Source organism: Culex pipiens, chromosome 3 (genome assembly GCF_016801865.2).
Source record: "Culex pipiens pallens isolate TS chromosome 3, TS_CPP_V2, whole genome shotgun sequence".
NCBI classification, from domain to species: domain Eukaryota; kingdom Metazoa; phylum Arthropoda; class Insecta; order Diptera; family Culicidae; genus Culex; species Culex pipiens.
Window position 1 is genome coordinate 154,299,307 of NC_068939.1, and position 27,522 is coordinate 154,326,828.

The window sequence follows — 27,522 nt, forward strand, 5'->3', positions numbered from 1 at the left end:
GCCCGATTTGATGGCGTACTCAGAATTCCGAATAAACGTATTTTTCATAAAAAAAAAAACACTAAAAAAGTTTTAAAAATTCTCCCATTTTCCGTTACTCGACTGTAAAAATTTTTGGAACATGTCATTTTATGGGAAATTTAATGTACTTTTCGAATCTACATTGTCTCAGAAGGGTCATTTTTTCATTTAGAACAAAATTTTTCATTTTAAAATTTCGTGTTTTTTCTAACTTTGCAGGGTTATTTTTTAGAGTGTAACAATGTTGTACAAAGTTGTAGAGCAGACAATTATAAAAATTTTGATATATAGACATAAGGGGTTTGCTTATAAACATCACGAGTTATCGCGATTTTACGAAAAAAAGTTTTGAAAAAGTTACTTTTTGCGTTTCTCTTTGTTTCGTCGTCCGTGTCTGTCGCGGGTGACCATGAATGGCCATGATCGATGACGACCAACTTTTTCAAAACTTTTTTTTTTTTTTTGGGGCGTGGTTATTGTTAATTTTTGGGGTGAGCAGACCTGATTTTTTCTTCGGTACATGCTTTTTGTGTACACGTATTCTCATCCAATATTACATGCTCTTGCTCACAAAGGTGATGTGCATGGTTTTGCATGCGATTTTACCATCGGATTTTTTGCTGTGTACAAATTATTGAAAAACATGTCTTTATTCGCATATTCAAAAATGAAAGGGGTCTTACCGCCCCACCGTCACGAGATATAAAAAATGGACCACGAATCCGTGATCAGGCACCAAAATTACTCCTAAGAACAAAGTTTCACCCATATCAAGAGGGGTCGGGACAACTTTTTCCGATTTCATGTGACATTTTCGAAAAAAGGTAGTTTTGTGAAAGTTTTCAGTTTCCATTTTACAGAATTCCTTGTAATCCATTTCCGAGGAAGGATTTTTAATCAATTTTTGGATTCCTCAGACAAATCGTGGATATTTTTATTATGATTATGACGCGTATTTATGATGAGAAGATGGCATGATTCATCATTACGGATCAACTCTTAGATTGTTAACCTTGTGATGGCCGAAGGATTAGCGTCCCAGACCACCAATGTAAAGGTGTGGGTTCGAATCCCACCTGTTTCAAGTCATATTTTGTGCTTTTTTTTCATTTTCAAAATCCAAGTTTAATAGGACTTATCGGGATTTGATCCCTGATCCTGCATTCATTACACAATCGAAAAGATCTGACCTAAAAATTTCACAGAAAAATCGGCTCGATCTTTTAATTCAATTATCGCATATTAAGCTCCAACACTACTCTAAAATGTTTCCAAAATTATATTATCACTTACAGCTTCGAAAAATTACCACCACTAACATGATAATGTTCCATGCCGCAAAAAAATTGCATCCAACCACCACTCGATAATTTGTACAATAAAGAGCAACGCACTTATATGGTAATGTCACCGCGTCCGTCACATCCCCGATGACGAGCCGTTTTCGTCGTTTTCTTCTCCAAAGTATGAATCCCACATGAATCTCCACCAGAAGTTACAAAAACCGCCACAAAAGTGTACGGTTACCGGTTTCCCTCAACCGGAGAGTCCCTTAAAAGGAACGGTGGCAGCTACCTCGGAGGCACACTACACGACGGGCCGGCGACCTCAAAAAAGGGCATCCGGCGAAATTATTACAATTAACGTTGATGTTTTATTACGGCAGTCACTTTCGCAAAGTTTCGGCTGTTGAAGAGCTTTCTTCGGGGCGGAGCAGAATGTCCGGAATTTGCATTCGAAGCGGCGGCTGGAAACTGGTTTGCAGGACTGTTGGTCGTGGTTGAAACCGAACATTTTTTTTTTTAGCTGGATGTAGATCTCTAGGTAGACAAGGCAGTTCTGCATTCGGGGCACGGCTCAGGTGTTCGCAAACTCCAGCAGCGCAACCGGTTATTCCTCTAACCCAGTTGCACCCAAAAAGAGTCTTCTAACGAAAACATCAACTGTTCAAAAGTTTCTTCCTCTTGAGAATCGAACTCAAGCTGTTTGGTCGACAATCATTCTCATTACCACAACGCTACAATCTGTTTTTAATTGTATTGGTGAGCGCAGCGCTGTACGATCATCATGACACCGTTTGTCAGACTTTCCTCGTTTGGGTGTACGACGGTGCGGCGGCGATCGAATTAGAATGTGCTACACGGTCTACGGAGGCAGCCATTGCAAAAATTTTGCTTAATTGCCACTACCTAGAGTTGAACGCCAGTTTCGCTACCTCGAGCAGTCTTTCCTGGCGAGGTGACCTACAAAACTCATTCGAGTCAACCCTTGACGTAATGGACCAGAACGTCGATTCTCTTTAAAAGGAAGAAAGTTACACAAACGTCCGCTGAGGCAGAACAAAGCTGGTTGCTCCAGAATCAACATCGATAATGGTCGTGGAGAGGGCTTTCCGAACAAGGTAATCCCGCAACCTCGTCACGCTCGTCGTTCTATGCGCGAAGGAGAAATGCAAATCCGACCAAAAACCGAGCGCAGAACGTGACGTTCTGCGACGTATAGCATTGATCGATGTCGACGTCGAACTCCGGCAAAAAGGTCGGGAACCTCGGAGCGACGGCGCTGATTGAGATGTCTAGCTTGAGAGGAGAATCACCAAACATGGACGCCGAGTTGAGGTTCTGACCAATGTGGTGTTTCAATGGGGGTCGAGGATGACCCCCGAAGTGTCACGTGGTGAACAGGTCTGTGGGTCAGTGACGATGTAAAACGCATCGTGGTTTGACCATAAAAAATGATTTATTTGAAGAACCTAGCGCTGTTCTGTGAAGTTTGACGAAGTAATTTAGAACCAATAAAATTGGTTTGCATGGTTCGATGCAGGCGAAATCGTTGGAAATAAAAGCAAAGGCATAAAACCAAGTGAATGAAACAGAATCTAATAAAAAGTAAAAAACCACACAATTTGACGTTTTATTGCTTCCATACCTTGCCAATTGCTATACTTTTTGTGCATTGCGGGCACGTAGCTGTTGCACGCAGAATCATCGAAAGAGTGGAGTTTGACAATTGCTGTAGTTCACACTCGTTGCACAAAATCAAATTTTACTCAACGAATGCGACTCATTGCAAAGCTCGATTTTTCCAGCACTCGTCGTATTAACCCAACTCGGTAAACACCATTGGATATATTTACGACTCATTTTGGATTTCTATACCTATTCAGAGCGTAAAAGTCAAACTGGACTACGCTTGTTTTTGATTTAAGTGTACAACCTAAAACAAACCCGCAAGAAATTACGCTAACCCAGTTCAATTTAAAACCTTTTGTTCTCGCCCATAACATAACCTCATTTCGCCGCGGCGGCACATCAACACACATAAAATCGTTCTGATAACGTACACTTGCACGGTCTCAACGGGTCATCCCGCGCTGATCGCGTCGTCGTCGTCGTCGTCACAACGACCAGCAAGGGTTAATCGCTCGATCAGTCGAACACCAGCCACGGTCATGGGAACACAACGACGTATCAAGTGGGTACTGCCGCTGCTAGCGCTAGTGACGCTTCCGGAAGCTCGCGCCGGAATTTTGGACAACCGCATCGATCCGGTGTGCGATCTGCCGGATACGCTGGTTCGGGAGATCCAGGGTTATCAACCGATCGTGAATGGGATTGTGAGCAGGATTTTCGAGGGGGACTTTGCTGGGAAGACATGGGACAGCCTGTCGGAACTGGTGGACACGTTCGGGGCGCGGTTGGCGGGTTCGGAACAGCTGGAGAAGGCGATCGATTACGTGATTGACGGGATGAAGCGCGATGGGTTGGAAAACGTCCACACGGAGAACGCTAGCGTGCCGCATTGGGTCAGAGGGTTTGAAAGTGCTCAGCTGGTGGCTCCGTTCAAGAAGAATCTACCGCTGTTGGGACTGGGAACGACTGTCGGGACTCCACGAGGAGGTATCATCGCGGATGTGATCGCGGTCGAGTCGTTCAAGGAGTTCGAAGCGTTCACCCCCGAACAGGTCAAGGGCAAGATCGTGGTGTTTGTACCTCCGTGGCAAGGTTATGGTAAAACTGTGGCATACCGAAGTCACGGAGCATCGGTAGCGGCCAAAAAGGGAGCCGCGGCCACGTTGATCCGATCGATCACGCCGTTCTCGATAGGATCGCCTCACACGGGAGTTCAGGACTACGAGGACGGTGTACGGAAGATTCCGACGGCCTGCATCACCGTGGAGGATGCCGAAATGATCCTGCGAAAGTATCGCAGAGGTGAAACCCTCACGATACACCTGGAGATGGAGGATCGCAACCTGGAGCCGTTCATCTCGCGGAACACGATCGCAGAACTAGTGGGAACAACTTACCAGAACAATCAAGTTGTGGTAGTGTCTGGTCACCTGGACAGCTGGGACGTCGGAGTGGGCGCCATGGATGACGGCGGAGGAGCGTTGATCTCGTGGAAGGCGCTGACCTACCTGAAGGCCATGGGATTCAGGCCACGACGCACGATTCGGGCGATCCTGTGGACCGGCGAAGAGTTGGGACCAGCGATGGCATAATCATCATCAAAAGAAAATCTCTGGACGTTCATCAAGAGAAAAAATCCGAAGGGAGCATGGATCTCCTCTCTCGCGCACGAAAGATCGGTAAAAAGAATCGAAAAAAAACATCATCTTGATTATTCGGCGGAACATCTTTTTCACTACTACACTTGCAAGTGTTACGTCACACGTCGAAAAATTACCTGGCACATTTTGTAGATGGGCAATGTGTGTAAACAAAGTGAAATAAATATTATTAAGTGATGTTGACAAGGAAATTCACAAAAATCATCAGAAGATTGATTTTCTTGGAGAATTTCGGGAGCGATTTTCTTTTGCGTGATTTGCCTCCTCTCTCTTTCGCGGTTGAAGAAAGTTCGCAAGCGAAATTGTTTGTTTTGCGATTATTCCATCCCTGGTTGGGACTGTGGGGTGGACAAGCATACCGCGAAGCTCACCAGGCAAACGAAAAGGAAGAGTTTAACTTCTTCTTCGAATCGGACATCGGGACGTTCGAACAGAAAGGATTGGATTTCTCCGGCAACAAAGAAGCGGAGTGCATCTTCCGGGAGGTTGTCAAGTACATTTTTCATTTGTTTCCCAAAAACCACTCACTAATCAAAGCACCCCTCCTGACAGGTTAATGACCCCGCTGAACGCCACCGAGTTCGAGACGCCCACCGACGGAGGGCCGGACATTAGCCACTGGACCAGCCGGGGATTTCCCGGGGCGTCGCTGATCAACAAGAATGAAAAGTACTTCTGGTTCCACCATTCCGCCGGGGATAGCATGGCGGTCGAGGATCCGCGCAACTTGGACAAGTGCGTCGCGCTGTGGGCGGCGGCCGCGTACGTTGTGGCCGATCTGAGCGTGCCGATGCCGAAGGATGTTAAGGGATGATTGGTTCGAGGGTTGAAATGTGCCTGCAGGAAGCAATTATCGAAGAACAGAAAGAATTTAAACATTTTTTACTGAGTAGAAATAAGCTGTGAACCGACAACATATAAATCAAATAAATAATGTAGAATAATTAAGTTTTATATTTTTTGTTTGGTTCAACTTTATAATTCTTGCGAAGTGACATTATAGCCTCAAAAATTTTTCACGCAATTCAACACTTGTGGAAGCGAGTTTTTTTCCTAGAAGTGCAACAGTTGAGTAAGAGAGCAACTCAAAGCAAAGGAGAAAAGAGAGAAGGGAGTTGCTCACTTGCTCACTGTCTTACCCCAAAGTTTCTACCTCCCAAATGGGGCAAATTGGGAATTCAATTCTAGCCATGCTTTTGCTCTGTATTGAGAACGTTTAGAACAGTTTGTTAAAATTGATTAGAATCGTTTCATTATTGTACACCAGAAGGACGGAAATGAGAAAAAGTGGTCGTTAATTACTTGTAACAGAGAATACAGTCCAGACTCGATTGTCTGAAGGCCTTGAAAAAAAATATACTTCGGATAATCGAATCACAAAAAATGACTGTCTTATTTTTGATTGATGAGCTCAAGTGTGACCCATTAACTACTCCAAAGTGATTAAAAGTGTTTAATTCTAAGATAGCGGCAAAAATGACAATGATTAATTTATTTATTTATTTGTCTTCGACTGTTCGAGACTGTTTTCTAACATCTAATTATCTTCTTGAAACTAACTAAATATTGAAAAATTGTATTTATTGGTTTTTAGACATTCAAACATTCAAACTTGACTAAAATCGGGTCGCAGAAACTAAATTTGATGTCAAAACCAAAAAAAAAATTATCGTGGTTCGATTATCCGAAGATTCATACAAACCATCAATAATAGAACTTCGGACAATCGAGGCTTCGGATAATCGAGTCTGGACTGTACTCAAACTTGACAAAAACTGGGTGGCCTCCAGATTTCGATTTTCAAATTCCCGAGTTTTCCGGTTTGCTTTTACATTTTTACATAAAAAAACTTGAAAAGGCATACACAACAAAACTCCGTTTGTTTTAGATTATTAAAAAAATCTTTACTGGAAAGCAGGAAATTGCTATGTTTTGAAAACATTTTCATTTAAAAATTAAAAAATTAGATTGAAATTTTTTTATAAAAAGCATGAGAATTTTTTTTAAATTTGCGATTTCTAAGATTTTTTTCTAGGCTGAAACAGATGCCTTGAAACTATTTTTTCTGATCAATTTTTTGATCTTAGGCACAATGTAGAAAAGTTATTTCAAAAATCAAGCTTTAAAAATTACCCGTTTTTCTTTTTTAACACAAAACGAAATTGAGCAAAATAACAATTTTTGAATTTGTTTAGTTACTGAAAATACTTTTTTCCGATTTTTTACACAAGATGGTCAACATTAGTTTTGTAGTTCTTCGATTTTTTGAACAAAACTTTATTTGCGAGAAATTGAAAATAAAGTCAAACATTTTTAACTTAAATTTCCGAAAAATTTCTAATTTAAAGCCGAAATTTCAAAACTCAGTTTTTATGATTGTTTGTAAAAAAGTAAAGTTATTTCATCATAAAAAACTTAAAAAAATGTTTCGAAGATCCCAGTATGCTTAAAAAAATCTAAAATTCAAAAGATGTTTAAATGAACCCAAACATGTTAAAAATGATTTTAAACGCAGGGGAATACATTTTAAATCAATTTCAGCTGTTTGCACTTAAATTTTCATTGAAATTTAGAAGTTTTTTGAAAAAATATTTTTTTGCCCCCTTATTTTGCGGGCCAATTTTGAACATTATATAACTTTATATGAACTTTATATAAGGGTAATTCTCTACCAACTCACACGAAATCGGGAAAAGTTGCCCCGACCCCTCTTCGATTTGCGTAATACTTTGTTCTAAGAGGTATTTTTTGTCCCTGGTCACGAATCCGAGGTCCGTTTTTTTATATCTCGTGACGGAGGGGCGGTACGACCCCTTCCATTTTTGAACATTCAAAAAAAGAGGTGTTTTTCAATAATTTGCAGCCTGAAACGGTGATGAGATAGAAATTTGGTGTCAAAGGGACTTTTATGTAAAATTAGACGCCCAATTTGATGGCGTACTCAGATTCCGAAAAAACGTATTTTTCATCGAAAAAAACACTAAAAAAGTTTTAAAAATTCTCCCATTTTCCGTTACTCGACTGTAAAAAATTTTGGAACATGTCATTTTATGGAAAATTTAATGTACTTTTCGAATTTACATTGACCCAGAAGGGTCATTTTTTCATTTAGAACAAAATTTTTCATTTTAAAATTTCGTGTTTTTTTTTAACTTTGCAGGGTTATTTTTTTGAGTATAACAATGTTCTACAAAGTTGTAGAGCAGACAATTAAAAACATTTTGATATATAGACATAAGGGGTTTGCTTATAAACATCACGAGTTATCGCGATTTTACGAAAAAAAGTTTTGAAAAAGTTACTTTTTGCGTTTCTCTTTGTTTCGTCGTCCGTGTTTGTCGCGGGTGACCATGAACGGCCATGATCGATGACGACCAACTTTTTCAAAACTTTTTTTTCGTAAAATCGCGATAACTCGTGATGTTTATAAGCAAACCCCTTATGTCTATATATCAAAATGTTTGTAATTGTCTGCTCTACAACTTTGTAGAACATTGTTACACTCTAAAAAATAACCCTGCAAAGTTAGAAAAAACACGAAATTTTAAAATGAAAAATTTTGTTCTAAATGAAAAAATGACCCTTCTGGGTCAATGTAAATTCGAAAAGTACATTAAATTTCCCATAAAATGACATGTTCCAAAATTTTTTACAGTCGAGTAACGGAAAATGGGAGAATTTTTAAAACTTTTTTAGTGTTTTTTTTTTTTCGATGAAAAATACGTTTATTCGGAATTCTGAGTACGCCATCAAATCGGGCGTCTAATTTTACATAAAAGTCCCTTTGACACCAAATTTCTATCTCATCACCGTTTCAGGCTGCAAATTATTGAAAAACACCTCTTTTTTCGCATGTTCAAAAATGGAAGGGGTCGTACCGCCCCTCCGTCACGAGATATCAAAAAACGGACCTCGGATTCGTGATCAGGGACAAAAGTTACCCCTTAGGACAAAGTTTCACGCAAATCGAAGAGGGGTCGGGGCAACTGCTGTGTGAGTTGGCGGAGAATTACCCATAATCAAATCACGAACAAAACAAACAAAAATCGTTTTTTTTATTTTCTTACTTTAAACATCAAATTCGACTTCTGCGACCCCATTTTAGTTAAATTTGAATTGTTGATTGCCTGATGCCTGTGGAACCTTGGTGTAGGGGTAAGCGTGGTTGCCTCTCACCCAGTCGGCTTGGGTTCGATCCCAGACGGTCCCGGTGGCATTTTTCGAGACGAGATTTGTCTGACCACGCCTTCCGTCGGACGGGGAAGTAAATGTTGGCCCCGGTCTAACCTAGGGGGTTAGTTCGTTAGCTGTATCCAGGTGTAGGGGTCGTCTCCCTGGGTCCTGCCTCGGTGGAGTCACTTGTAGGCAGTTGGACTCACAATCCAAAAGTGGTCAGTTCGAATCCCGGGGTGGGTGGAAGCTCTTAGGTGTAAAAAGAGGTTTGCAATTGCCTCAACAATCAAGCCTTCGGACACCTAGTTTCGAGTAGGAATCTCGCAATCGAGAACGCCGCCAAGGCTTTTTTTATTGCCTGTAAAATTATAAAATGCATTTATTCTATATTTCATCATCGTCATTTTGGATTTAAAAATTCAAAATCACTTTAGAGTAGTTTAAAGGTTCTACTAAAGTTTGACAATCAAAAAATAAGACAACGAAAATAGTAGTTTATGCAACAAGTTGCAAAAAGAAGATTTTTTCAGCACGAGTCGTACATTTATCCGACGAGGTTTACCGAGTTGGATAAATACGACGAGTGCTAAAAAAATCAAGTTTTGCAACGAGTTGCTTACAACAATTCCGAAAAACGCTTCTTGAATGGAATTTTATGTCAAACATTCATGTGTTTAGTAAGTTCACCGTTCAAAACAAAACAATATTTAAAAATGTAACTTTTCGATAATAGTGTTGAAAAGTTAAACTTTACAGCACCCATTTCAGTGCTGAAAAGTAGAACTTTTCAGCATTGGTATTGAAAGGTATTAATTTTCCTTTCTGTTATTTTTGGTAGGGAAAAGTAGGCCGTTTCGTTTCTCCAGAAGGACAGGAAAAAATGACAGTATTACAGCGGAATTTCAAAAAAACATTTTTGTTCATGATTCGATTATCCGAAGTGAATTTTTGCCAAAGCCTTCGGATAATCGAGTCTGGACTGTAATTGAAACTCCGGATAATCGAGGACTTCGAATTAACGAGCCCGGACCGGTCTCAGTAAAAACTGAGAAAATACTGAGTACGAAAAAAGATTGTTCAAGATTCAACAATTCAAAGTTCCCCCTAGAAATCTTAGACCCAGAAATGCCCTCCCGATTCCGAATTAATAAGACTCCATTCAATTTTGTGCAATCTTCAACAAATTACCCTGGACTGTTCCCTTACCACGTTGACTGGATGCCACCACGTACTCTGAGAAAAATATCTTCCCTTCTCCACAACCAACCCAACCACCCTGTTCCGCAATTAACGAGCTTCTTGAGCCCCTTCTTGACGAAATGATTTCCAACAGAAAAAAAACGCTGAACTTGACCAGCCGGTCATTATAAAGCAATAAATGCGATCAAAAAAGTGTCCAAATTTACCACGCTGCTGCCTTCGCCGCGCGCGCTCCCTGATTGATATATGGAGAGCAAAAACCAAACAAAAGTCTCCACGACTTTAATCGTGGGAGAACCGGCCACCTATCCGAGAAAGGTGTCGCTTTGTGTTCCACCACTTCTTGCCCCCACGGTGTGACTCACTGGCGCTACTTGTAACAAGTGTGTGTTTCTGTAATATCTCACGCAAAAACAAACAATTTGCAGCAGTTTTGTCTGGCCGTTCCGGAAGTTGCGTCCAAGAATGTCGTCGCCGAGACTGACGCAAAGTGCAGGACGGATATCGGTTTCGTGGAGGGATCCACACAACCGCACACACATACTATTTATGGCTTCCTTGCGGATTGTGGACGTGTTTGCAGCTGTCTGCTACCAAGTTCAAGGACTTTCTAGTGGATCAGTGACGACAAGTGCAACGACGTTCTTGGACTGTTAATCCGCCCAGCGGGAAGGTTCTGGACTCGTCTACGTACCTGGAATGAAAAGGAGAGTTGAGAGCTAGATTAGTTGCGAGTTGATTTGAGATTCGCTGAAGCTAACAGCATGCTGGTATTGCATAGAAAACGGAAATGTTCGATGTGTTATCGCAAGTTGAGACTTCCCCCGCGAGCTTCAATGGCAAGAAACAGTGACCCTTCTGTGCAACTACAGCTCTACCCGCAGTCAATAGTAATCACATCTCTCTCGCTCTCGATAAGGGAGAACTGGTACAAACGCGTAGAATCGTCAACTCAGGGGGGACGACCGCGCCATCATATGGCTTCGGTTTGTAATAATTGACCAACCGTAACCATCTGAGGGCTTCCACCGAGCGGACACAGGCCATCATCTGGACGTGACAGATGACGCGCGCGCGCACTCTCGACAATTGACAATTCATTTCAAAATTAACGATCTAGAATTATGAACTGCGCTGCTGCGACAAAGTAATCAGGCGATGACTCACGAGTGCAATCAACGGCGTTATCTTTTCAGGAAGCGCGTATAAACTGCAGTCGAAGCGAGGGGACAGAAAATAATTGGATTCTAATAACATAGTGTGTCTTCTTCCCCATCCACGCCCTACACAATTAACAGTCACCTCAATCAAAATCTGCACAAGTTATAAATCTCAATCGTCTAAATTGAAACATGCCAACGGAAGAACGTAGAACCGGGCAGCGATAAGAAACGACGACCACGTTTTTGGCGCGACGTCGTCATTTACTTATCAGAACACGGCCGCATCGTGGTCAAGACCTATAATGCTGACAAACATTGAGGGAAGAGAACGTTCTAGATAGGTTGAACAAACAGCAGTGGAAAAAGGGAAAACTATGATAGATTAGGGGCATTATGGGACAGCCCAGCTCTAATTGCATAAGCATAGGGCTAAGAGCTGACCAGCGGCAAGCCGGGTTTTACGGGGCTGATCGATCGGGATGGCACAGTGAGAATATTAACTGGATGTAAAAATAAATTTATTCACATTAAATACTTTAGTGAAATTTTCATAAAGTGTTCCCACACTTTTATACCCCAAAGTTTTTAGCACCAATATTTTTGTTACTCACATTTAAGCATCTTCAAAACTACGAGAATTGTCCAAATTATTGGTTATTCATCCCCTACAATTCACAGCAAAGTTTGACTCTTTTTACAATCAGAATGTTGCGGGATTGGGTCGGTAAGTTTGAAATTTTTTGAATAAGACACCACCTTCTTTGATTGCTGTACACCCTAAATTTTTATAATTCTCAAACTAGTGTCCATCTTATCTACATATTTCTACAATTCTGAAGAAATTTGAAAAAAACAACAAACATTTCAAAAGGGCGAAATTAAAGTGTAAAGCCTTTTTGAAATGTATGCCGTTATTTTGAAATTCCGAAAACATATAAATATATATATATATATATATATATTGCAAGTTTCTGCTCGAACGAAAATCGAAAAGTTGTTTAACCTTAAATAATCCAACCCCGCCTCTAGGCGGGCTTCTATCTAAAATTCGCCAAACTTAATTTTTTTAAACAATTTTCGATCATTAAAAAGCATTGAAAATAAAAACTCATAAAATTTATGAAAATTTTAGGGTTGGAAGAGTGACTTGTTTTATGTGACTTTGCCAATGTTTGAAAAAATATTTTTTTTCTGAAGTAAATTTTGGCTGTATTTTTCACTAATACTTTTCATATAATATGTAAAAATAAGTATGCAGTATTTTTTTTATTGTACCAGACTTTTATGCCTTTAAGCATTTTAAACAATTTAAATGATAATTGTTTTATTCTTGAGCAACAAATGTGAAAAACATGCAAAAAAAAAAAGAAAAAGTGGCTGTAAAAAAAATAAAAAAAAACTAAATAGACAAAAGGTAATGATAGTAGGTGGTAGTATTAGAAAATTGAAATCAGAAACTAACATAAATGAAACAAGATAAATTCAAATAAAAATACTAAATATGAAACAAGAAAAACATAAAGATTAGAACATTAGAACACATTAGAAGAAAAGTTTTTCGAAAAAAATTGGAAGTAATGGTTAAATATTTATTTAAATTACAATTAATCCATCTGAATTCTACAAATATTTCAAAAAATGTATATCCTCCTCTTATTTGCAGATTTTTAACTTGGCTAGAATTCTTCAATTCGAACCTGGCAACCCTGAACATTATTTTAAAAATTTGAAAAAAACAACTTATTTATCGAAATAAATTACCAAAAATGATTCTAACTTTAAAACAGTGTGAGAATCAAACATACAATCAACTCTACATAAAAATGGTTTCTAGAAACCTTTTTGGAAACTTTTGAAAAATGACTTTTTCCAACAAAAAAATCTGTAATGCATAAGACCTATAAACGTAGGAAACCCTAGCGCATTGGATGTTTTGAAAAGGTAATCTTGAAATACACTATAATTTTATACTACCAAACCCAAATCTGGAGTTTTTTTAAATGGTCCAATAAACCAAATTTTCAGTTTTTGCTTTTTGGGTGTTTTTTAATACCCCTGACTCAAGGTGGTTCCAATAACACCCAAGAAGCAAAATCTGGAAGTTTGGTTTATTGGGCCTTTTAAAAAAAACTCCAGAAATTATCAACTGATAAAAGTCAGTTTTATAAATTCCACTCTGGATCCTTGTTTACAGTTCAGAGTCGATTATCCGAAGCCTCGATTATCCGAAGGTTTGTATGGGACTTCGTATAATCTAATCATGACCAAACTTTTTTTTATTTTAGTATCTAAAAAAACGGGAACTATCGATATATATTTTATTCATCCCTCAATCTACTATTTCCATGAAGATTTACAACAAAATTTGTCAATTTTTACAATCAATTTATTTTAGGATTGGGATCGTAAGTTCTACAATTTTGGAATAAGAAGACAACAACTTCATTTGTTTCTGTGTTCTGTGTAAAAAATTGTGTAAATTTGGAAGGTGTAATATTGCAAGGTTAAATATTACCTCTTTTATGATGTAATTTTATCTCCATTAAGACTGAAAAAGTGACATTACAGCAGAAAAGTGGTAAAATTACACATTTTCAGAAGTAGAATTTTTTCTTATTTTTTTTTCTTACTTTAAACATGACTTTCGAATTCTGTGACCCCATTTTAGTCAAATTCAAATGTTTGACTGCCTGTTAAATTAAAAAATGGATTTTTTTACTATTTCATCATCGCCATTTTGGCCGCCATCTCCGATTTGAAAATTTTAAATCACATTAGAGTCGTTTGAGGGTCATACGAAAGCTCAACAATCAAAAATAAAGCAACGAAAAAAAAATCTTGATTCGATTATCCGAAGTTTAATTTGGCCAAGGCCTTCGGCTAATCGAGTCTGGACTGTAGTTCTATTTGACACATAATTTCACTTTAACGGTGCACATCAACCAGTGCTTTTGCAACCAGATTTTAGTTGCAGACATTTTAGTATCTTAAAAAAAACTACGGGAACTATCGATATATTTTTTATTCATCCCCTAATCTACTATTTCCATAAAGATTTACAGCAAAGTTGTGTGTGAAGTGAGTAGAATTACACTTTCTTTTTTCTTCATGAAAGATGTACCCCTTCCCAGATATAATATTACCATAATTTTTTACTGTGTACCCTTAACCAATTTTTTTTTTTGACTTACTAGGCTATTTCTACATATTTTACGATCCGTAAAGTTTTTGTGAAATTTGCTGTTTTCAAATTATGGTCCCTGAGTAAATTGTAAACTTTTAGCGTCAAAATTCACTAAGCATAGTCATGTAGCATAGTCATGTAGCTCAAAATTTGACAGTCCACTGAAACATATCAAAATATGAAAAAAAAACCTAACTTAAACCACCTATGTGGTTGATGCCTTCCTCACTCTTTACTAACAATTGGCAATTCGATGGGATTGGACAAAATTTTTATCTAGTTTTTCTTAAGAACATCAATGAAAAATGAAGGGGTAGGCGTGGCTGAATGTTTACGCTGTTCGCTTTGTAAGCGGAAGGTTCTGGGTTCGATTCCCATCTGCTCCTATCGAGAAATTATGGAAAGAAGGAATTCTGAACACTTGAATATGAACGAAAAATGCATTAGTTCGCGGCGGGGTTCGATCCCCCGTCCTTTTTTGGGTCAGCAGACAAAAATACTAACCACCAGACCATCGAGGTTTAGTTTACTAGAGGAAATAAGAATGCTATAAGAATCCAAGAAACTTGATGGGAATCTGAGAACTATAGAACAGACAATGCAATATTAAATGCAAAGTTGAATTCAAGAACTTACTCGGCTGCATACTCGTTAGCTGAATATTGAACTTTCAACACGACCAGAATTCAACACAAAAAGCTTGGTGAACCGAATTGGAAAGCCTTCAAGATGAATCCAAGAACATACGAAGAATTAAGGACTATAAAATAGATTTGACCGGCCGCATCACTTACCACGGTGAATCCTGGCTTCACACCCGTCTTACTAACACCCTCAAACCTCACGTGATACTTTGTCGAAGACGCAGCCGATTTAGCGGTCTTCATCACTCAAGTATCGGACTAAAATTCCTATCCACTTCCCCTGTCTTACCACTGGTCGTGGCCGGCGCTGTGATTGGCTAGCATGATAGGGACATTTGAAAGTTGCGAAGTGGTGATGATTGGTTCCTACTCTTCATCTGTGGTCCACGGAGCAATTCTTGGAGGTCCTGGTCAATAACAGAGTAGCAACTACGGGTAGACACCAATGCTATGCTATGCTATGCTAGAACTAGGGCGTCCAATTTTCCCGGGTTTTGAAATTCCCGGGAAACGGGAAAAATATTTTTGGAATCCCGGGAATTCCCGGGATCCCGGGAAATTTTTGAAGCAGTAATAAAATCTATGTTTTCATTATATTTGTTATGTTTTTCAAGCCTAAAATTACAGAATTAACTCAATACTGTTAATTGGTGATAATTTACACTTCAATCTTAACAAGGACAGCAGTTTTTAAGATAGCTTAAAACACATTAAAATCGCTTTTTGATGTGCTTTGGAATTTGAATTAACCGCAATTTTATATATATTTCTTTTTTATTTATTTATATAACATGACTACAAAAGCTTAAACAATTACATTGAAACTGTCTAAAACAACAACACTTTAGATAACTTTAGAATTTTATGTTTTATATTAAAACGTATTTTAAAAATTATCCCTAAGTCACTACCGCCAACTGGAGATAATCGGGACTGCAGTCTGAATAGATACAGGAGATTTTAGAGCAATAAATTTGGAAATCGGTTGTCTAATTGTTTTGTAATATTCCTGTTGTAACTAAAATCAATCAAAACAATCAGAACATTAAATAAATAAAATTCAACAGAAAATATTAAAAGCGCAAGGCGGATCTGTAAACTAAATTTTCATCAATTTTCCCTAACAAGCCAAATTAATGCTGATACATGCCGAATACAAATATGAATGCTTTAAAATTCTTATCGAGTCTAAGTATTGAACTATTCATCTAATTTCGGGAATTCCCGGGACAAAATTTAAAAAATCCCGGGATTCGGGAATTCCCGGTTTTGGAAACATCCCGGGATTTTTGTCCCGGGAATTCCCGGGATGGACGCACTAGCTAGAACATTAATGAAAAATGCATAAATATCACTTAAGTGGCCATAACTTAAGACAGGGATGTCAGATTCTCAATGTTTTGAATTTGTTGGAAAGGTCTTTCGATTGCCTAACCACGGTGGGTCGGATGATGGATCCGAACATAGCTAATACATTACAAATACATTTAAGGGAGATCCGGCTTCGAAAAAGTGCATATGTGTATTAATTGCATAAATATCACTTAAGTGGCCATAACTTAAGACAGGGTTGCCAGATTCTTAATGTATTGGACTCTTTGGAAAAGTCTTTTAATTACCAAAATAACGATGGGTCGAATGAATGATCCGGATATAGTTTAAATACATTTAAGTTAGATCCGGCATCAAAAAACACATAAATATCATATAAGTGGCCATAACTTAAGACAGGGTTGCCAGATTCTCAATGTTTTGTACTCGTTAGAAAGGTCTTTTGATTACCTAACCAACGCTGATAACATAATGGTATTTGAGTCGATTTACGATCACTTATCTAACACCCGAAACGAAACTATTGGCACTACGCCCCCCGGGGCATGGCCTTCCTCTAACGTGGGATTTCTGCTCCAGCGCCTCTGACGAGACAGGAGAAACCGGGACCGACGTTTTACTTCACCATCCGATAGAAGCTCAGTGGATAAGGCGGGAATCGAACCCGCGTCTCATAGCATCATCGGGATCGGCAGCCGAAGCCGCTACCCCTGCGCCACGAGACCCACGACAACACCCGGTTAAATACAAAAACACACTTTTATACATAACTTTTGAACTACTTATCAAAACTTTATAAAAATCAATAGGTACGTATGGGACCCCAAACCAAATCGAACGCAACTGGTTTGACCAAAATCAGTTCAGCCAGTGCTGAGAAAACTCAGCGAGAGTTTTGGTCACATACATACACACACACACAGACATTCTGAGAAAAGTTCATTTTTAGAGCAGGATTATAGCCTTACCTCAGTGAGGAAGGCAAAACATCTGAAAAGAAATGTTGTATAAATTGCTACCTAGGACACAAGAGATCGATGGACAATGTTTCATCCAGATAAAAAAATATGTACAATGAAAAGACAATTTGTTAAAATGTACCAAATTTCATGAGATTTTGGGCAAAATTCATGGTTTGTTTTGTAGCTGACTTATTGACTGAATACTAACATTGTTCTTTGTCATACTGATCATGCCTGTTACATAACCACCTTTTGCACTTTTTTTTCATAAAATTATTTTTATTATGTCCTTTTTGGTAACCTTTTGCACTTTTTCAACATCCAAATACAAATCAAGGCCCGGTGTGGGATCGTTATATGAAATCAAAACGAAACCACTGTCAAGTGTAGTGGTAGCATGAAAAATCGTCCACTTTTTTTTACTGTACCCTATGACGTCCAGCCACAATCCACAATGTGATTAAATCCAACCTCAGCCCAGAAATGTGCACCAGAATATGCGTTCGCGTAACTGCCGCCGCCGCCACCCAAAGCCAATTTAATTCACTTTCTCCGCCATCGTCGTCATCGCCGCCGCCGCCATGACACAACAATATCGCACACACGTGGACGTACATTTTTTTATACCTGCGGGGGTGAACCACATAAATACTGTACTTTGGTAACCTCCGCCGGGCTATTGGTAATTGCAGGTTATTCACTCGACCGCAACGAGCAAGTCCTTACGTCCTGAAGAGGGTGCGGGGGTCCCACCGGACACGCACGACATACCCAAATAAAAAACCCCCACGCATTTGGAAGCCCGATGACTGTTGCAGATACGGAACGACCGAAAAGTGCGGAGGCGGTTCGGCGCGGTCGCGCCGTTTTCGTTCAATCACAATTATGTTGTTCGTTTTCTTCTTCTTCTGGTTGTGTGGTTTACCGGTGTTCCGATGTCGCCGGTGTTGTTTGGAGTTCTTATCAGTGCAAGGTAGACAAAAAATAAACATTGGTCTTCTTGGGCGCGCGGCGCGGTGCAATGACTCAGGGTGACATAATTACCGAAATGAAGGTGGTGGATATTTGTAGCAGGTCGATGTGCCCAAACTAGGTGGGTTCGGTTCACGATCGATGGCATCGAAACTGTTCTGGAACTTGTTGGTTGTTTTTTTTTTTTAATTTGGGTTAGGGATCTGCAAAGTGACAACGAAGGCACCGGTAATGATCAGAATCTAACTCAATCAATCAAAATCGTCGTTCTAGATGTTTCGAAGATTCTTTCCAATACAAAACACAATTTTTAATTGCTGCCTCTCACCGTCAATACGAACTTCCACCGACTTTCAACTCCGGCCGTTATTATTGCGACAGGATAATTGCGTCGGCAGCCAAAGACAATAATTGTTGCCTAACAGAGTGACTGTCGGCAAGGCAGAAAAAAAAGAACCATCAACTAAATAATAACACAACACAATCAACGACACAGGAAAGTAAAATCGAACACCGCCGACTGCCGAGGGATTGGCACGGGTGCAATTAATTTGCAAGCCAAGAATGGGCCTCGAATATCTGGGAGCGTCTCGGCTAGTGCTGCTGTCAACAAAGATCAGTGTCGTCGCTCCGCGACTGGAATGTTGTAGTTTCACTGCTTCTGGATCGCGGCGCACAGCTGCCGATGGTGACACACTTCGGGCGGTGTAATTAAAATATGCGCGGAGAAATTGTCGACGACTCGTTGAAGATCTTCTACCGATTTGTCGTAAAATATCGAGAGTTGGACCATTACCGGCGCCGGCCTGGTCCGAAATAACTGAGCTAATCTGAAGGATGTTGAAGTCGCTATACCTTCAAAAGTCGGAGTTCTTATTTCTAGAAGCCTCCGGTCAATGAACTCATCTCGGTTGAGACAAAGAGATGCTCCAGCTGTTGTCGCCAGCATCCATTAGAGTGGTCTGGACGATAACCCAAGCCATGAATCAGAATAAACCCGTTGCATCTCCAACTCAAGCCGGGGTCTCCAAAGGTGAATCCGTCCGACTGGACTGACCTATTAACTAACGCTCGCTCAGCCACTTGACCACTTTACATGCCCTTAACAAAATTAGAAGAAGAAAAGGCTGAAGAACGGTTATGATGATGACCAATATGTCGCAATTAGCACCACTTTGAAGCTGCGCACAGCAGAGGGAAATTGAAACATCTCAACACTTTCGATGCATAGCCACACGATGGAGTGGAGAAATTACAATCAATTAGTACGTTCTAACGTTCACAGCTCACGTCGTCTTCAGATATCTCAAAATGAATCGCTTGAAAGCCCTCCACTGGTCTTCGGGAGATTGGCTTGTAAACAACCCAAATAGAAAGACAGAATCGATGATAAGTGCATCATCTTCTGTAGCACGTCCGAGCGAGCACACACAAGTGGGAACTCTAAACGTCAACGTAAACAACACGAAAGCTCGAATGTCGTCGAAGATCCTCTTCAGTTCTTTCTATTGCGGTGAAATTTTCAACTCAAAACTGGATGACACATTTGCGGATCGTACAAAGTCGACCCAGCTACCTCCAAGGTCTCCCTTGCGCGGTTGATCACCGCGTGCAGACAACAATGCTCGCGCGTGATCAAAACAGTCCCGGCTGACCAAGTGTCAATATTTACCACTCTGGAAGAGGGAGGATGAGATCGACCTCCGAGTTGAGACACCCGGGCAGCATTCCACAGCTTCTTAATCGCATTAGATGTGGTTCGTAACTTGTTCAAAACATAGAAACACATTAAGGGTGTCGTGGAAGAACTTCCCACCTTGGGACTGCGAGACTTTCGTGGTGTGGTATGTGCCGCAGCTTCATCAGTATTCAAATTTATGTCAATTGGCCCCAAGTCCTACTTGGGACGAACAGTTCCTGGATCTAGCCGCGCTCTCAGACTCTCCCGCAGAGTCAATATTGACATGGTTTTTCTCAATGAAAAAGTGGTGGTGATCGGGCGTTGATACTGGACACTGTCCGAGCCGTTTACAGTTACCTCTGCATGCAGCAGCAGATCCATCAGCGATCTCGAGGTGTGATCGCTTCTGACAGACCCCCTTGTTGCTGACATGATCCCAATTCCGGGTGCACTTTTTCCGTCGTCACATGGTGACGGAGACCCGCACGACCACAGCAGGTTGATTGACAGCTTATGAAGTCGGGAATCTGATACCGCCGCGGCCAACAATGTTAGCGCCTCCACCCTAGGCGCAAAACAGGTCAACCCGCTCTTCCCACAGCAGATCAAACCGACCATATTTAGCTATTTTATTACACATTTCGTCTGTGAATAAATCGGTGATAACGGAGTTGGTCATTTTTTAAGTCTGTCGTAAAACCTGCTCTAGCGGGAGGAGTTTCCAATCGAATCGTGCGGCGAAATGCGAATTTCTCTACACGGGACCGATCTTGGCAAATGGGACCTCGTGGGCGAAGAAAGGAATTGTGGTAAAGTCTATAGATAACGATTTCGAATCAACACCCAAGCGAAAGACCTCACGGGAAGGAGTTTATCGCGAAAATTTACCAAGCCAAGTTATCTGACTTTAAATTGGTTAAAAGACTATTTTTTGATAAAAATAGCTAAAATTTTGGTAAAATTGCTAAAATCATGGCCCTGATTGAGACTCAATACTCTTTTTTAATATCAAAAACTTTTTTTTTCATGATTCGAATAACCGAGTCTTGTTTGTAATGTAAATGTTTTAATGATTGTTTGTAATTTAGTGTTTTTTTTTGCCATTTTAATCATTTGGTCATTTTCGTAATTTTGGTAATTTTGGTCATTCTAGCCATTTTTGTCATTTTTGTGATTTTGATCATTTTGGTTATATTTGTCAATTTTTGTCATTTTTGTCATTTTTGTAATTTTTTGTAATTTTTGTAATTTTTGTAATTTTTGTAATTTTTGTAATTTTTGTAATTTTTGTAATTTTTGTAATTTTTGTAATTTTTGTAATTTTTGTAATTTTTGTAATTTCTGTAATTTCTGTAATTTTTGTAATTTTTGTAATTTTTGTAATTTTTGTAATTTTTGTAATTTTTGTAATTTTTGTAATTTTTGTAATTTTTGTAATTTTTGTAATTTTTGTAATTTTTGTAATTTTTGTAATTTTTGTAATTTTTGTAATTTTTGTAATTTTTGTAATTTTTGTAATTTTTGTAATTTTTGTAATTTTTGTAATTTTTGTAATTTTTGTAATTTTTGTAATTTTTGTAATTTTTGTAATTTTTGTAATTTTTGTAATTTTTGTAATTTTTGTAATTTTTGTAATTTTTGTAATTTTTGTAATTTTTGTAATTTTTGTAATTTTTGTAATTTTTGTAATTTTTGTAATTTTTGTAATTTTTGTAATTTTTGTAATTTTTGTAATTTTTGTAATTTTTGTAATTTTTGTAATTTTTGTAATTTTTGTAATTTTTGTAATTTTTGTAATTTTTGTAATTTTTGTAATTTTTGTAATTTTTGTAATTTTTGTAATTTTTGTAATTTTTGTAATTTTTGTAATTTTTGTAATTTTTATCATTTTTATCATTTTTGTCATTTTTGTCATTTTTGTCATTTTTGTCATTTTTGTCATTTTTGTCATTTTTGTCATTTTTGTCATTTTTGTCATTTTTGTCATTTTTGTCATTTTTGTCATTTTTGTCATTTTTGTCATTTTTGTCATTTTTGTCATTTTTGTCATTTTTGTCATTTTTGTCATTTTTGTCATTTTTGTCATTTTTGTCATTTTTGTCATTTTTATCATTTTTGTCATTTTTGTCATTTTTGTCATTTTTGTCATTTTTGTCATTTTTGTCATTTTTGTCATTTTTGTCATTTTTATCATTTTTGTCATTTTTGTCATTTTTGTCATTTTTGTCATTTTTGTTATTTTTGTCATTTTTGTCATTTTTGTCATTTTGGTCATTTTGGTCCAAAATTACCAAAATGACCATTTTGGTCACCATGGTCATTTTGGTCATTTTGATCATTTTGATCATTTTGATCATTTTGATCATTTTGATCATTTTGATCATTTTGATCATTTTGATCATTTTGATCATTTTGATCATTTTGATCATTTTGATCATTTTGATCATTTTGGTCATTTTGGTCATTTTGGTCATTTGGTAATTTTGGTCATTTTGGTCATTTGGTAATTTTGGTCATTTTGGTCATTTTGGTCATTTTGGTCATTATGGTCATTTTGATCATTTAGGTCATTGTGGTCATTTTGGTCATTTTGGGCATTTTAATCATTTTGGTAATTTTGGTAATGTTGGTAATTTTGGTAACTTTTGTCATTTTGGTCATTTTGGTCATTTTGGTCATTTTGGTCATTTTGGTCATTTTGACCATTTTGACCATTTTGACCATTGTGACACTTATTTTGATCATTTTGGTCATTTTGGTAATTTTGGTAATTTTGGGCATTTTAATCATTTTGGTGATTTTGGAAATTTTGGTAATTTTGGTTATTTTGGTAATTATGGTCATTGTCATTTTGGTCATTTTGGTCATTTTGGACATTTTGGTCATTTTGGTCATTTTGGTCATTTTGGTCATTTTGGTAATTTTGGTAATTTTGGTAATGTTGGTAAATTTTGGTAACTTTGGTCATTTTGGTCATTTTGGTCATTTTGGTCATTTTGACCATTTTGACCATTTTGACCATTTTGATCATTCTGGTCATTTTGGTAATTTTCGTAATTTTGGTAGTTTTGGTGATTTTGGTAATTTTGGTAATTTTGGTTATTTTGGTTATTTTGGTAATTTTGAACATTTTGGTCATTTTGGTCATTATGGTCATTTTGATCATTTTGATCATTTTTGTCATATTTGTCATTTTTGTCATTTTTGTCATTTTGATCATTTTTGATCATTTTGATCATTTTGATCATTTTGATCATTTTTGATCATTTTGATCATTTTTGATGATTTTGATGATTTTGATCATTTTGACCATTTTGACCATTTTTATCATTTTGAATAATTTGATCATTTTGAACATTTTGATGATTTTTATGATTTTGAATATTTTGATCATTTGTATTTTTGCTATTTATGCTATTTTTGCTACGTTTGAAATTTTTGCTATTTTTTTTTCTATTTTTGCTTTCTTGACTATTTTTGTTATTTTTGCTAATTTTGCAATTTTTGCTATTCGGTGCTATTTTAGCAATTTTTTTTTTGTTACTATTTTTGCATTTTTGGCTATTTTAGCTATTTTAACTTTTTAAGCTATTTTAGCTTTTGTTTGCTATTTTTGATATTTTTTGCCATTTCTACTATTTGTGCTTTTTTTGTTATTTTTGGTATTTTTGCTATTATTGCAATTTTAGCTTTTTCGGTATTTAAGCTATTTTAGCTATTTAAATTATTGTTAATTTTGCTACTTTGCTATTTTTGCTAGTTTTGCTATTTTTGCAATTTTAGCTATTTTTTGCTATTGTTGCTTTTTTTTACTACAGTGGACTCTCTGGCTGTCGATCTTCTCGATATCAATATTGCTCCAGCTGTCAATAATTTTTTCAGTCCCTTCAAATAGATTGCTTTGATTTTTCATTCTATAATTTGATAACTCCCGCTCTCGACGGTCCCTTCAATATTGACAACGAGAGAGTCCACTGTATTTGTGCTATTTTCGCTTTATTTGCTTTTTCAGCTTTTTTTTATTTTTTGCAATTTTTGCTGGTTTTGATGTTTTGCCATTTTTGCTATGATTGCTATTTTTGTTATTATTGCTATTTATGCTATTTTAGCAATTTTTGCTATTATTTGCTATTTTTGCTAGTTTTGCCTTTTTTGCCATTTTTACTATTTTTGTAACTTTTGTTTGCGGAACTGGTTCGGTAAATTTGGAAAAGTCAACAATCTACGCACAAACACACACACGCCCTAATGAACGATGACTAATGTATTGCGTCTGCTGAACGCGTAGGTACCATACTACAAAAGTAAGCCATACGGATTATGATTGTTCTGTTGTATGCGCCCGCCTCGGAAAGTCGTGTTTGGCCGCGCGACATGGAGTCAAAAACCCTTTTTTTCTTGAAGGGTACTTTCAACGCGGGTTTTGCCCTCCGGGGAAGTATAATGTGTTCTCGGCGACGACGCTTTGGATGCTGGATCGCGTGGTTCTTTCTCCTACGCCTTAACCGCGCGCAGACTTAAGTCTAGGTTTCTTTTTAGTTATCTTGTTTGAAGCGGGTGCATTAATGACTCTTGAAAGGAGGCGGTGGCGGCGGCTAGTTAGAACTAGTTTTACACCGAGCTTTGTGGTGGAGAAAATCAAACAGATTTCCTAGATTTTGCTTCACGTTATGGATTTTTTTCTTAATTCGCAATCAGCTATGCCAAAATAAGTTTCGAATTTAAACATTGAAAGGTCAAGCATAAACAAGGCAAAATGAAGATATAATTAACAAGTACGAAGAATGTCACTGGCGTGAATGAGCAAACATTTGTCGAAAAAGTGGTACACTCAGCGATGCCTTGCTAATTAAACAAGGCAATTAGCCGTACTTACGTTTTTGTTTGCAAGTCACTCCACATTACTCACTTTGCTAATCACATCGCATCCATCGGTATGAAAAGTGATTTAGAAACCCGTGAAGATTGATGCACTTTTACGTCCCAAACAAGAACCTTTCTGTTTTGCACTTCTTGGTGAGTCAACTTCGAGAAAATGTAAAAAAAATTGCTCCATTATCAAAAACCCCTTAGTTCAGTGGAAAATAATTGCCTCGATAGAATGTTCCAGATTACGGCAACGGTTGGCCAGCTCTCACAAACGAGAAGCCCTACACAGAGAAGAGCCAGGTCGTAGAAGAAGTTTGCCCTAGCTTTGCCAGATTATTAAACATGTCGACGACGACGTCGTTGTAGGTCGCATCGTGTCGGCTATAATCTATACAAAAAGTTAAAGGAAGAGAAGTCACTAAGTGATGATTCACCTATATTGGTGCGAGTTTTAATATCTGGGCCAGTTCTAGAATTAAAGGTTTTTGCTGTAACTGTCCAGAATTTAGAAGACTATTGTTGATGCTCGACCAGGTCAAGGGAAAATCTCCACGGTATCCTCAAGTAAGTTCGCTTGAAGTTGGACGGATTTCTGTCATTCAATGAGTTCAGAGCATTCGCGTTGGGAGCAGATGGGAATCAAACCCAGGACCATTTTCTTACAAAGCGAACATCAAAAACTTTTGACTCTCCAATTCAGGCATTAATAGGAAACTTACAAAGAGAGCAATTCCAGCTCAAATCAGAATTTTTCTGGTACTTTTGTACCCGACCCTCTCCGATTTCAATAAAACTTTGTAGACATGTTGTCTTATATGAGCCATTTTTGTGTATATGGAGCCAATAGTACTCGAAAATAACATTTGAGGAGAGCGTAAGGTATTTAAATATTTTTGTATTTTATAATTTAAAAATTACTGTATCTCGAAGCCGTTGCGTTGTATCAAAAAGTGGTCAAAGACAAACTTGTAGGAAATTGGATGGGCTTTCTGAAAAAAATACACTGAAACAAAAATACTGAAACATAAATTTAAGTTTTCGACTTAAAAATCAAAAAATCTCAAATAAGTGGCGTGTATTTTTGTTTCAGTGTATTTTTTTCAGATAGCCCGTCCTATTTCCTGCAAGTTTGTCTTTGACCTTTTTTGATACGACGCAACGGCTTCGAGATACAGTAATTTTTAAATTTCAAAATACAAAAATAATTAAATACCTTACGACCTTCTCAAATGTTATTTTCGAGTACTATTGGCTCCATATACACAAAAATGGCTTATATAGGCCCAGGATAACATGTCTACAAAGTTTCATTGAAATCGGACAGGGTCGGGTACAAAAGTACCACAAAAATTCCTGATTTGAGTTGGAATTGCTCAAGAGACAAACTTTATATTGCACTTTTTCACGCAATTTGTATTGATTTTACGTTGGCTACGTTTGGCAGGTTATGAATTCGCTCCTAATTCCGTCTAATTAGCAGATTTTCACTATTTAAACAACAAATTTTGCAAAAAAAAATGATAGAAACTGGCTTGCTCATTTCTTATTGAACTATTTATCACTCGATTTCAGTTGAAAACGCTTATAATGTGTGGTGCGGTTGGCAAAATTGCTATCTCTTAGTATATCACACCGATGGAAGCTGTCTTTGTTTATGTTTTGTTCGTTTGTTTTTATTTTGATGGCTGGCTGTGCAGGGTTACCAGGTCAACATTTAAAAAATCTGGCAAAGTATCGATTAAAAATCTGGAAAAAAAATCTGGCAGACAAACATTTAACATTTCTGAATGGTAAAGGGGAGGGAGGATATGAATTGATTTAAAAAATAGAATTGAGATGGTGCAACTGATTTTATGACTTCAAAAACGATGAGTTATAACATCTTCTTTTAGAAAAACACATTCTAATTTTTATTTAAGTTTTAATTAAATAAATTAATTTTTATCGAAAATTTGTTTAAAATAGGCATAAAGTAAAAAATCTGGCAAAATCTGTCAATATCTGGCACAGAGATCTTTATTAAATCTTTATTCTGGCTGTCACTTTAAAAATCTGGCATTCCCAGGTTTATCTGGCAACCCTGGCTGTGACAGCTCAAGCTCGATCATTGTTGTCATTGTTGTCCCTATGTCAATTTTTATGTACAAAGGTAAAAAAAAAATCGGCGTTGATTATATTCAACAAAAATTTTGTTGATTCAAACCTCGTACAGGCTGATTCTACAAAACATTTTTCTGCGTGTTCTTAAATTGATTAAAAAAGCCGTTTTAAATCTTTTGTAGTCGTACAAAGTGTCATTGTACTCAGAAAAATAAACTTCATCGTTGTGACAATAATATCACAAATTTATATTTAATTTTAGAACCCAATTCCAAGGATTTTGAAAACATTTTTCACGTTTCCCGGGGAATCCAAACCCAGGAAAATTAAGAAAATTCTTAAGAGATATTTTATAAATTTTTATTTTTATTCTGCCCTGATTTTATGTCCCAGTATTGAAGGAATGAGTGCGATCGAAGGCATCGGAAAAATTTCACTTCGGATAATCAAAACTTCGGGTAATTGAATCACGAAAAAAAAATTTCGTTTTTCTTATTTTTGATCGTCGAGCTTAAGGGGTTACAAACATGTAAATCGGCCAAAATTTCGGAGGATGGTTTGAGCAGGCGCTTAAACTTTTTTTAAATCAGTTTTCAGGGCATTAAAATGTACATTTTCATCTATCAATAAATTAAATTTGAACATATT

The 27,522-nt window shown here is 37.6% G+C and overlaps 2 protein-coding genes across 2 annotated transcripts in view; one reads left to right on the top strand and one right to left on the bottom strand.

Annotated features, from left to right (window-relative positions):
* Positions 1-27,522, bottom strand: part of LOC120416960 (microtubule-associated protein Jupiter) — a 267,822-nt gene that overhangs the window by 238,303 nt on the left and 1,997 nt on the right. The window lies entirely within an intron of this gene.
* Positions 3,436-5,548, top strand: LOC120416959 (carboxypeptidase Q-like). Its single transcript, XM_039578870.2, has 3 exons — positions 3,436-4,503; positions 4,926-5,087; positions 5,147-5,548. The coding sequence occupies exons 1-3, from the start codon at positions 3,473-3,475 to the stop codon at positions 5,406-5,408; spliced, it is 1,455 nt and encodes a 484-aa protein (XP_039434804.1). The 5' UTR covers positions 3,436-3,472; the 3' UTR covers positions 5,409-5,548.

Coding starts and splice junctions, on each gene's coding strand:
- LOC120416959 (XM_039578870.2), top strand. CDS start 3,473: ATGGGAACACAACGACGTATCAAGTGGGTACTGCCGCTGCTAGCGCTA. Junction 4,504..4,925: donor ATCCTGTGGACCGGCGAAGA/GTTGGGACCAGC, acceptor ATTCCATCCCTG/GTTGGGACTGTGGGGTGGAC. Junction 5,088..5,146: donor ATCTTCCGGGAGGTTGTCAA/GTACATTTTTCA, acceptor CCCTCCTGACAG/GTTAATGACCCCGCTGAACG.